The following is a 12,233-nucleotide window of genomic DNA, read 5'->3' as shown; positions in this document are numbered from 1 at the left end:
ACCCGATAATTCAACAGTCGCATTTTTGAAATATTTGAACAATTTAAATAAAGTCACGTTATGATCCCAACAACTATGCGACAGATATAAATCAGAAGCGGGATAGATTCTAAAAAATCACACAAAGAATCTTTATGCGTCAAAGTAGAATTCAGACAATCACATGTCGAATTCCATCTATGAGACACATCCATGGTAAAATTTGTATATCTTACCTTCTTTTGATAGCAATACTTCTTCTAAGCTTTGCCAATAGGCGGCTTTTGATGGATTAATCTAACTGCAGTTCTAATAGGACTAACATGTTTTTGTCATAATTCATGCACATCTTGTATACATAAATTCAAAATATGACATATGCATCTTTGATGAAAATACTTACCACCAATAACCGGAGCACAAGCCGCAATCAAGTCATTAATACTTGTAGTGTCAGTAGTTGTATTATCAAAACCGACAGAAATATCTTGTTGCATAATTGAAATTCATTCAAAACTTAAATAATTAAAGAAGCAATTTCGAGTGCAGTGTGTGGTGTCTCAAATTCTCTAAAACCAATCAAACGCTTGTTCAAAGTCCAACTATTGTCCACAAAGCGAACCGTAATGCCCATGTATGAATGTCTATTAAAACAATCAGTCCATACATCTGAGCAAAAGTTCACTTTGTGTCCCAAGTTGAGTAAATAACGTGATAATTCAACTTTTTTCTCCAAACATTGTCGAACGGTAGATCGTTGAACGGTCATTCGACCTACTCTTTTGACAGCTACGTTCAAACCACTTTGCATAATAACCTCATTTTTTTATCATCATAAATATTAATAGGAAAATGCTTCATTGCAACTCGTCTAGTCATAACGTCAGCAAAATTTTTAGGATCATATTTAAAAAGAGGCGTACCTGACGAACCTGAGCCACCGGTTGGAAGTTTAGTTGGGTTTGGGTAGAGGTAGTGCCACATTCTACCGGATGCTTTGTCACCAAAAGACGACAGAGGGTGCCATATCCCCCACCACTGGCAAATTTGTAGACTTTATCACAATAGTTACAATATGCATGAAACGCCGATGTCTCTTCTTGAGAGAGCGGATCATTAGGACTTGGAATTACCACCGAGACCTCTTGTAGTGTTTAACAAAAATATCAGATTTCAATGTTTTTTAGTGGGTAGAGGGGGAGGCATGTCCTCATTTTCGCCGGTGCTTGACGGAATATGAGAATGAGATCTATCATCATTGTTGTCCGAGTCCTACGATATAGACACGTCATGCTCATCATCTTGTTGTTGGGAACTACCACCGCCCCCCCCTACCTTGATGCATTTCAGCGAGTAGCATGGTCATCCTATGATCTTCTTCTATCTATAAATATTATATAAGTTGAAGTTTTAATTAGGAACACAAAAAAAATAAAAAATAAAACTCAATCTTATGAAATTATGAATTGTAAAAATAATTTTATTTTTTAGAACTTACTTGCATGCGTTCAGCCGCCACTCGGGAAATCTCTTCCATAACTTCTCGACGACTAGGTCGCTTTGATATTTGGGGACGACTACTTTGATCTTGGGCAATTCCTTTGCCCTGATCACCACGTCCCGGTCCACCACGAGAAGAAGACATAATGCAAAATGAAAGTAGTATGAAACATGTAGTATTGAATAAATGGTAAATTACGAACACAACAACAAATATAGTAGTAAACAACTTGAGCAATAAGAGAGAATGAGGATAGAGAATAGAGAAACTGAGATTGAGAAGGAAATCCTTGTTAACACAAGAATGTGGTGAGTAAAAGTGATGGGGAAATGAGGTATTTATATGAGTAAAATTGGAAGAAAAAAAAATTCAAATTTCAAATTTCGGCCGGTTTACCGCCTGAACCGGCGGTTCAGTCCACGGTTTCTGACGGAAACCGCCGGTTTCTGACCGAAAACCGGCGGTTTCTGACCGGTTTTCAGGCCTATACACCGCCACCTATACGCTGCCACCTGAAAAAGGTGCTGAACCGTCGTAACACGCCGGTTTTTCTGCACACCTAGCATGAAAACCTACGCTCTATCCGAAATCCTACCGCTGGAACCGCTGAACCGTTGGGTTCAAACAGGCGAACCGCCGGTTACGGTTCACGTTTTTTTTGAACCTGAACATGTCCGCTTGAACCGCCGAACCGCCGACGCCAGTTTCGATTCCGGTTTGTGAACCGCAGGTTCCGAACCACCAGTTAACCGGCGGTTCGGTTCGGTTTATGCATGTCTAGCTATGATGGCTTAACATACTAAAGTTATTTTATACGACATCATAACAATTTGTCATACTACATTCTTTAAGTTGCAGAAACGCAAAAACAACGTCTTACTACGAGTTTAGCTTCTTTACATTAAAATTTTACCACTTATGTGCCACAATAAGAGTCCTAATTGATTTGGGTACGAATTTTAAAAATGTAAAGAAAAGCGAATTAATTAAAAAAAGAAAAATGGGTTAATTAAGTTAGTGGAACGAGTGTCTCATTTATATATATTTTATAATAAAATGTAAGTGGAATAAACTGATGAAACGTGAAGCCTACTTATTATTTATGATAAAAATGAAATACAACCCTTATTTTGGAACATGGGAATTAGGTGATATCCGTAAAATTAATGAATTTAGTTATAGAGTCTCATTATCCACAAATCCAGTCTTAAAGACCGAACTAGAGACCAAATTTGGGCCATCCATTTTTCTTTATCTTTTGGTTATGATTAATTTACAATTAATTTAATATTTTTTTCAATAAATTTTTTTTTATTTTAATTTTTATTTTTTTTATATTTTTTATTCAATAAAAACTTGATGGAGTAAATAATGAACTATATTCACTACATAGTGAACTAAATGAACGTATGTTATGAAGTAATTTTTCGCATTCATTACATACCGAATTTACTTCAACTGAAAGATAATTATGTTATAACACATTATGAAGTAATAAACTAATGGAATGAAGTAATAAACTAACGGAATGAAGTAATAAACTAATGGAATGAAGTAATAGCATGACCGAATGAAGTAATAAGTTCATTACCATTGTTTGACGTTTAACACAGTCAACATTGTATTTCAATAAAATGTCATATTTACTTCATTACTAACGTTCATTTGGTTCATTATTTATTGAATATAGTTCATTACTACCGCTTAACGTTTAACACTAAAATTTGTTGTATCATTAATGTATTTCAATAACATGTCAAAATTATTTCATAACATTCTTCATTTAGTTCATTATTTAGTGAATATTGTTCATTATTTACTCCGACAAGTTTTTATTGAAAAAAAGTAAAAATAAATAATTTTTTTTAAAAAAATTAAAATTTAAAAAAATATTTATTAAATAAAATATTAAAGTTATGGAGTACAAAATTTTCTATAAAAGATAAAGTCATACTGTATTAGTGGAGGAGTAGTATAATATACAGTCTTTCCTTATATGCTATTGCCACCAAATTCTGGGCGTTATGAGCAGGGAAAGAATCGATTCCTTTCAATCTTCTCGACAATACGCTATCTTTTTCCTTTCCCCTGCATCAGCATCACCCCACACTCCCTCTCAAAGCAACAACATCTAATCAATTCTGTACCAAAAGAAGGTGCATCAGAATCTGAGGTAGTTTCCTCGCAATTGCAGCCTGCCTAACTTGAGCCATAAATTCACGCAATTTATAACCTCGTGCCCACTCTCTCACCGAAGAAGATGCCATGGGGAATCTGTTGTTCCGGTCTCGTAAGCGCACCGTCAGCCGCAGCGTCAGCTCCTGTGGCCCCGCCGTTTTAAGGACGCGCTCGCGCTCTCGCTCGATTTCTCGCATGAGATCGCGCTCATCTTCGTTTGCCGACAATCCGTTGCCGGACAGAAATTCGAAAGAAACCAAAGGCGGCATGAGCTCCGGCAGCGGCGGCGCCGAGAAGAAGAAAAAGTATAGTTACATTCCCGATAATTTCACCTCCTTCGACCAGGTACTGCGATATTTTCATTCAATTTTATTTTTGTTCCGTTTTTTTATCATTAATTACTTTCACGTTTAGGTTAAATTTGAACGCCTCACAATTAGTATTTGAAAATTTGGCTTATTATCAGTGTTATGCTACTACTATTATTTGTGTTGCAAGTTGCAAAGATAAGTCAAGGTCGTCTACATATGTCTCTGTCAAAAGTTGCCTATTTTTGTGGTCTCGACTTATTAAATATCTAGTGGAGTTATTTTGTTGATCCCTGCACTGCACTGCACATTGCAGCTTGAATATGACCACACGAGGGTACATGCAGTGACCAAGTCAACTCCACTCAATTTTTTAAACTTGAACAGATAATCTTAATTAATCACTTGTTTCATAGTTTCCTTCTTGTTTCTACAGTGTGATATACTCCCTCCGTCCCGGGCTACTCGCCCCTTTCCTTTTCGGCACGGAGATTAAGGAATGAGTGTATAGGAAAGTCAAAAATGACGGCTGTAGGTGAAAATTTTTACTAAAAATGGGAAGAGTGCAAGTAACTTGGGACGCCCAAAAAGGAAATAAGTGCGAGTAGCTTGGGACGGAGGGAGTACATAGTTTTCAGGATATGTTTATGGTTTACCATCCCAATATTTTATTTTCTTCCTTCAATGTGTTTAAAATTGTATATACAGCTAGAAATTAGTAAATATAACTTGTAAAAACAAATAATTCTACTAATGAGTAATGGTGTATTTTTCTTTGATAAATGATAAGTAAGTAGTACTATATACTTAACTTATTGCATTAATAGAGAAAACATAAATAGATTTGCAAAGATAGATTTGTAGTTATAGCGTGTGTATTTTCATCATGATTCATGAATTGTTGATAAAAAAAGGTACAAAGTAACAAAAAAGGTATTACTACAAAATTTGAATAGGAAATGCTCTAGCTATCAATGAATTGTTGATATGCCATCATGTGCTGCACAAGTGATAGTATCTGTCGTTGAATGTCTGCCAGCGACAGTGAGACATCACAATTGGTAGGATGTAAATCTCACCCCATGTATTTGAGATAGTAAATAAGTGCAAAGTAAACAAAGAGGTGAGATGGTGAAGTGTAAATTTTTTATCCCAGTGTATGTAGTACGTTTTAGTCAGTCAGGGCAATAAAAATCCCAACGAAGCACTTCGGCGACTTTTCTTCCTTTTTGTGTTCTTTCTTTCTTTATAAATCTATGGATATGATTACATAAAAGTCGGAGCATTTTACTTTCGCGTCCAGATGCCTATTTCTACATTAAGACGGTTATATCCTACCTGTATTTGTAGCCAAACCTCAGTTTTGTAACCACGATTGTTATTTGCAGGTCACATTGGCATTAAGAGAAGCTGGACTGGAATCATCAAATCTAATTCTCGGGATTGATTTTACGAAAAGCAATGAATGGACAGGTAATTAGCAAGTATATGATGGGCAACTGAGAGTAGCTGATCTATATATAAAGAAATAATACTCATCTTTTGATATAAAATTATTTTAACAATTAGCTGCTTTGGAACAAGCTTATGTAGTAAATTTTTTATCACTCTCTTACATTGAAGAGTCTGACTAAAAGCCGAAAAATTCATTTATTTTTAGGTGTTTATCTTGTATGAACTTGTATATTGGTAGCTAATGTCGTTATCTTATATCTGAAGGCAAAGTCTCATTCAGTAACCGTAGCCTGCATGCTATCAGTGACACGCCAAATCCATATGAAAAGGCTATATCAATCATTGGGAAGACTTTGGCCCCGTTTGATGAAGACAATTTAATTCCCTGTTTCGGGTTTGGTGATGGTTAGTTTATTTCACATCATCATTGTTATTTACATTTGTCATTGTTGATTTCTTTCCAGTAGCTACTTTAAAGCTGGTGATGGACCATTCCTAGCATCATCCTATCTGGTCGAGCAACCAACTCAGTTCTGCACTTCCTTTTTTCCTGTAGCAACCACACATGATCAGGAAGTATTTAGCTTTCACGGTGATCACTCTTCTTGCCATGGGTTTGAAGAAGTTATGGCCTGCTACAGAAGAATAGTTCCAAAGTTACGATTATCTGGTAAGCTTCTTTACTTAGTTGTTACCTATTGACTGTTTGTTCAAGGTCATAGGGTTGTTCCAAGTACATATAATCTTCAAGTTGTCCATAACAGGGAGCTTTCAGTTACACGCGTCTATAAATCATATGCATATCTGAAATTCTCCCTCTCTCTGTGTTCTTAAAGGGCCAACATCTTATGGACCCGTTGTGGATGCTGCGGTAGATATAGTGGAGAAAAGTGGTGGACAATACCATGTTTTAGTGATCATTGCTGATGGGCAGGTATGCACAAAAAAACATGGAGAGGGGGGGGGGGGGGGGGGGATAAGGAAATAGTCATATGTCTTTTTACATTAACTCACTTCATTAATGAACTACCTAATCTGACGAAGGTTACCAGAAGTGTCAATACATCAGATAATGAACTCAGCCCACAAGAAGAGAGAACCATAAACTCCTTAGTGAATGCAAGGTAAATTTTTTTGTTTCATGTAATCCAATTTTCAATGAATATCTCTTCTGCTAATTATACAATTAAGAACTCTTGCTGAGCATATGATGGGATTGCCACCTACTCATACGCAAAAAACTTAAAAAGTGTCAAAGAAAATTATTTTAGCATGACTACTTGACTGGCTGACAGAGAAAAATCTTAAAATTGAACCAAACACCCTTCCACCCTTCGAGATTATTAGTTTAATTTCTAACCGTGTGTTTCCTATTCGAAAAAAGAAAATGAAAAATTGTTATGTTTGAGTGCTGAATAAGCCTTCTTGATTATGAGTATAAGAACTTGAAATTCTAGCTACTTATGACTTCTGACATTAATTATATACAAAGATTCATATGATACTTTTTTTAAATGAGTTATTTTGATTGTTTGAGTACTACTTATCTATGGTGGACTGAGTATATGAAAGATTGGAATATTAGTGTTTCGACCACTTAAGATTTTCAGGATGGGCTTCAAGGTCATGATTTAGAAATGTTTGGAGTGGAGGATATTCTCTGAAATGGCAGTTTATTTTTATCGTGCTTATATGGCTTCCTGAAGAAGTCTTCTGAGCTTGAGCTAAACTAGCTACTCTCCGTGTTCATTTGTGTTTGCACAGTTCAGAATAAATAGATGGAATTATAGACAGTTTTTTCTGGACAGATTTACAAGGGACCTTATGTAGTTTTCTTGTGATAATTTCATTTAGAAGGGACCTTATGTAGTTTCTTTTCAGTTTTCACGTTAGAAACACACCGAACTAAAAAAAACTAATATATGTGTGACAATTTTTTTTGTTATCAGTCTCTATCCTCTCTCAATTATTCTTATTGGTGTTGGTGATGGACCATGGGATGATATGAAGAAATTTGATGACAAAATTCCTGATCGCGATTTCGATAATTTTCAGGTATTACTCTTTTTGAGCATTATATAACCTCATATAACCAACCAGTTGTTAGTAATAGTTTTTGTTATCTCCCAAATTTTCAGTTTGTTAATTTTACTGAGATAATGTCAAAGTCCACATCATCTGCTGAAAAAGAGACAGCTTTCGCTCTTGCTGCATTGATGGAAATTCCTGTCCAATATAAAGCAGCCCGTGAATTCGGTTTATTAGGGTATGCCTTCTCTCTGTTACAAGTGTGCAATGATTTTATCTCCATATGAATTGAGTGTTGCCTTCTAAAGCAATTGTCTATGCGTATTGTGCCTTCTTAGTTCCATTAGCAGATGAACCAAGCTTAACCATCATAATTTTTCATTAAAAGAAAACAAAATCAAAACCATCATATGCCTTGGAAGATAGTGACGTGCCACGTGTATCTTACCACAGACTTACATATAATTTAACTTTTCTGTTAATACATCTCCTCTCAACTTGCAAATTGGAACAAAGACGAGTGACTGGAAAAGCTAAGAAAATAGTTCCTAGGCCTCCACCGGTGCCATACACACCAGCAGCATCACACAATAGCCACAGTGGATTATCACGACAGTTCAGCAACAATTCAGCGTCTGCGCAAGATGACCAAACTCAGGTAAGGACTGTTCGCGAAGCCATACATGTACAGTTCAATATATTCCGATGTTAAATCTGCTTTCCCAGTCCAACAAAAGCTTCTAAATAATTTAGCAGTAACACAGAAAGAAAAGTGGCATACTAGTGTTGTTTGACATAATCTTTGATTGAAGGTTTGCCCCGTTTGCTTAACCAATGCAAAGAACATAGCCTTCAGCTGCGGACACCTGGTAAAATCTAAATAGTAAACATATCTCATAGCCGAATTAGTGCAATAATCTCAGGCAATCGCTGTTTGATTCCAGACTTGCAGCGAATGCAGCTCAAAATTGTCAGAATGTCCCATTTGCCGGAAGCGCATCACAAGTCGACTCAGGCTGTATTCTTGAAAATATCCAGTTTCTGCAGCAGCACATATGTGGCATGGAAGAATTTGTTTTCGGCTTTGCTTTCATTTTCTTCTTTGTATGGTGTGTCATCGATGTTGTGCGTGATTGCAGTAGCGTTAATCAGCCGATCAGCTCCTAACAGCTAAATCGGAAGTCCAATAGTGTATATGTGTTGTGAGGCGTGAATGTATATATGAATCATGGCATGTAGCAGCTATGCTTCTTTATGTACAAGGTTGTATCCTGCATTGGTGTAAATCTCAGGACTGCAAGTATTTTATCTTGATATTTTTTAACTTTTTCACCAGAGTAAAATCAATGCATTTTGGAATCGAGCTCAAAAGTGATGACAACAGGTACGACGACCCTCGTTCCCTGAGCTGAACGAAACAATGTGGTAGTACTAGTATTTCAAATACAACCATTCTCTAATGTTTTTGTTCAAATATACTTTCAAAATACATTCACTAAAGTGACTGTGCGTGCGCAATAGTACATCATTTCATTCGCACAAATGCACTTGGTATTCCTTGACTAATGAGTCAGAAAACAAGTAAATAACCAATATTCGTTGGGATAAATTCAACTTGATCATGTTAAAATCCAAAATAAACACAAACGACAAGCCACCTGTTAATATGGTCTTTATCATATGAGGACCAAATCATGTCTTAACGTTTACTTCTTTTCCTCCTCGACCACAGTGTTCTTTGGGTTTGGGACTGGTTGAATTCTCACATATGGCTTTCTAGTCAGTGTCTCTCCTCTTAAAGCAGCAACATATCTGTCATTTGTATTTTCTTTCCTCTTCAGTTCCCCCAGGTACTCTGCTAGCCTCTCTTGATTAACTTTACCCATCATCTAACCATCACAAACATCAAATTTTCATTCTACTCTAACATAATGTAATATTGATAATGATCTTGATGTGGGAAGACAACATCTAGGGCATCTATTAATGGAAAATGCAAAATATGTAATTGTCATGCAAAATATGCAATAGAAGCTAGATGATTAAGAAATAACGTAAACAATAGATCCCATCCCCAATCCTATCCATATAGATTGTTATACATCTCTTCTTTGTGACCTGATAGAGAGTATGTTTTATTCGAGAAAACACACCCGCTGCCCTAAGCGCTGAAGATAATATAAGAAACAAGGAGAACGGATAAAAATAATATTGATGCACTGATCTCGACTCTCCAGATCACCATGCCAATGTATTATTTTAGAAGCTATAGGATGTAAAAAGATGTCACATACTTGATGCCTATGGTTTTGGTTTGTATGGAAAATGCCCAAATGAAACCAAACCATACTTAAAGTGGGTGAAACAAATGGTATTGGACTTGTTTAACTTAATCCCGACTTACCAAAACTAACCCATTAGATCTACACACAATGACTCTTTGTTATTTCAGATAGGTTTGATTTAAGATTTTGTACATCCAAACATATAGAACGAACTGTTTTGATTAACAATCTACAAAAGTAGAAGTTTGACAACAGCCAGCAACATTCTAATATGCTACTATAAGAGTATCCAAATTCCAAATTCCAAAACCAAGAATCACCTCATATGTAGACTCTAGTCATTTTTTTGCTCCAATTTTTATCTTTTCTAAATGGTTATCCTTCTCCATAAACATCATTCAAATAGATTATAGATATCAACACACAAATAATGCATTATTCTTCAGAAATGACAATATACACTATTGAGTAGGTTTATCTTCATCGCACATAAATCAAGCAAGTTATAGAAACAAGGGTTCTAGGATATCCAAAGTTTATACTCCATTTAGTGCTTGTTTGATTAATCTGACTGTTTGGTAGATAAGATGAACTATTTATATGGCCCATGTTTAAGGCATGGGCCCATCGCGGCCCATCTAGGCCCGAAACAAATTAGTTCATTTCCTCATCTTTGTTATCAGCCCAAAACAAGTCCATTAATTTATCAGGCCTATATCCATAACCCAGATTAAATGTAAAATTACCAATATACCCTCTTCTTTCACCTCTTTCGTAAACAATTCTGCGTCATCTCCAATTTACGGAAAGACTGCAAGTCTACAACCCTCTTCTTTCACCTCTTTCATGAAAGATCTCCAATTCAAAATTTCTACTCTCTCATAAAAAACGAAATGCTTCATATGTTGATGTGATCTGGGAGAGTTCAATCAATTTTTAGTAAGTCATATTCGATTGTTATTCCTTGTTTAGGAGGTGGAAATTGCTTTTATTAGGTAGGAATGAGGAAATTTGAATGGAGCATGTGCTTTTGTTTATTATTTTGCGTCGTGCATTTAGATCATTGATTTTTGTAGGGAAGTTTCCTGTGTGCGCGATTGTGTGGAGTGGTTTCTGTGTGCTTAAATAAAATTGCCCACAATGTGTTTGATGAAATGTTAATGATTTATACTTGAATGAATTCCACCGTGAAGGTGTTTTTGAAAAAAAAAATTGAACGATAAAATGTGTGCTAGGGACAAATTTGGGATAAGATTAATTTAATTAGGTTAAATTAGTCATTTTTATGTATTTATCCTAATTTTTGTCATTGTTACCAAACAAGAAAACTTGATAAATTATCTTAGATTTAATCTTAATTCTTATCTTAAAGCCCATCATAATTAATTATCTTATGATAACTTAACATGCCTACCAAACACCCCCTTAGTATAAAACAATAGTTTAACCTATACTAATTATATTTATTAATGCAGATTCGGATTAGTAAACAACCATAAAATAATTATAACAGTCGATTTCAAAATAACCCTAACCCTAATCTCACTGAAACACACTCTATCTATCCGGAAATAAACCTTTACCTAAAATATTCCAGCGATCAGGTACCGAATCCTACATCAGTAGTCATCGGACGGGTCTCGATTAATACATATCAGTTCAATATCGCCAATTCCAAAAATATAACAACAAATATGAAACACAGATTTCACGGCGGAAGAGAATCGGAGATGAATTACCGTTAATTCGGGGCGGGCGGACTGGCGGAGCTTGGCTTCGAGCTCGGGGTTGCTGGAGCTGGTGACCTGCATGACGCAGTAGCCAATAATACCGGGAATGACGCCGCAGACGGTGGCGAAGGTGAGAAAGAAGGGCTTGGAATCCCTGGTCTTGGTCACCAGCCATCTCCATGTCTGGCTCTTCTCCCATAGAAACGACATTTTTCTTCTATTCTAGACTAGATTACTGGGTTTGATGGGAGAGCTATATTAATATTATGGATATAGAAACTTCATACCGGGCCGATTGCTTTCAGCCCACCTTGATACATGGCCCAAACTATTATTTCCATGTCCATATTTTTTGAGTTATTTCATACATATATTTCGATAAATTTGAATAATTGTATAACGTAATAAAACGAGAGAGAAACAAAACTTTGTTTGATACTTATTGCTTGATTCCAATATTAATTGTTTAACTATTACAGAGATTTTAAAAGGTATCCCACATTAATTGAAAATAAATCAAATTAAACCATAACTAATCAAATTAAATATGAAAAATAAGTCATTAAAAGGATATTACAGATTATCAGACTCTGATCATATGTCCATTTTTATTTCTCGGTCAACTTTGTGTATAATAGCAACACAAGTACACAACTTACAAAATTAAGAAAACATGTATAGAGAAACACTACATTTTTAGTTTCTATACTTTTCCATAATCATATTTGCGGTTTTCATACTTTGAAAATATTCCCATGCATCTCTAAAA

The 12,233-nt window shown here is 35.6% G+C and overlaps 2 protein-coding genes across 3 annotated transcripts; one reads left to right on the top strand and one right to left on the bottom strand.

The window, feature by feature from the left end:
- The first annotated feature begins 3,451 nt into the window (after positions 1–3,451).
- LOC121774136 (E3 ubiquitin-protein ligase RGLG4-like) lies at positions 3,452–8,792 on the top strand. Of its 2 annotated transcripts, none has more exons than XM_042171054.1 (11): positions 3,452–4,003; positions 5,355–5,439; positions 5,686–5,826; positions 5,978–6,091; positions 6,258–6,355; positions 6,466–6,545; positions 7,371–7,476; positions 7,560–7,687; positions 7,903–8,107; positions 8,262–8,318; positions 8,394–8,792. In XM_042171054.1, exons 1-11 carry the CDS (start codon positions 3,746–3,748, stop codon positions 8,475–8,477), a joined length of 1,356 nt encoding a protein of 451 aa, XP_042026988.1. In that variant the 5' UTR covers positions 3,452–3,745; the 3' UTR covers positions 8,478–8,792. The 2 variants fall into 2 exon arrangements, with proteins under 2 accessions (XP_042026988.1, XP_042026989.1); XM_042171055.1 differs by having other exon boundaries at positions 3,454–4,003; positions 7,966–8,107.
- Positions 8,793–8,821: 29 nt separating this feature from the next.
- LOC121774138 lies at positions 8,822–11,748 on the bottom strand. Its single transcript, XM_042171056.1, has 2 exons — positions 11,474–11,748; positions 8,822–9,338 (listed from the first exon to the last, which is right to left on the bottom strand). Exons 1-2 carry the CDS (start codon positions 11,672–11,674, stop codon positions 9,156–9,158), a joined length of 384 nt encoding a protein of 127 aa, XP_042026990.1. The 5' UTR covers positions 11,675–11,748; the 3' UTR covers positions 8,822–9,155.
- Positions 11,749–12,233: the final 485 nt, after the last annotated feature.

The sequence above is a fragment of the Salvia splendens genome, chromosome 17, assembly GCF_004379255.2.
Source record: "Salvia splendens isolate huo1 chromosome 17, SspV2, whole genome shotgun sequence".
Taxonomy (NCBI): domain Eukaryota; kingdom Viridiplantae; phylum Streptophyta; class Magnoliopsida; order Lamiales; family Lamiaceae; genus Salvia; species Salvia splendens.
This window is presented reverse-complemented; position numbering and strand designations above follow the sequence as displayed.

Coding starts and splice junctions, on each gene's coding strand:
- LOC121774138 (XM_042171056.1), bottom strand. CDS start 11,674: ATGTCGTTTCTATGGGAGAAGAGCCAGACATGGAGATGGCTGGTGACC. Junction 9,339..11,473: donor CCGCCCGCCCCGAATTAACG/GTAATTCATCTC, acceptor TGTGATGGTTAG/ATGATGGGTAAAGTTAATCA.
- LOC121774136 (XM_042171054.1), top strand. CDS start 3,746: ATGGGGAATCTGTTGTTCCGGTCTCGTAAGCGCACCGTCAGCCGCAGC. Junction 4,004..5,354: donor ATTTCACCTCCTTCGACCAG/GTACTGCGATAT, acceptor TGTTATTTGCAG/GTCACATTGGCATTAAGAGA. Junction 6,356..6,465: donor TGATCATTGCTGATGGGCAG/GTATGCACAAAA, acceptor AATCTGACGAAG/GTTACCAGAAGTGTCAATAC.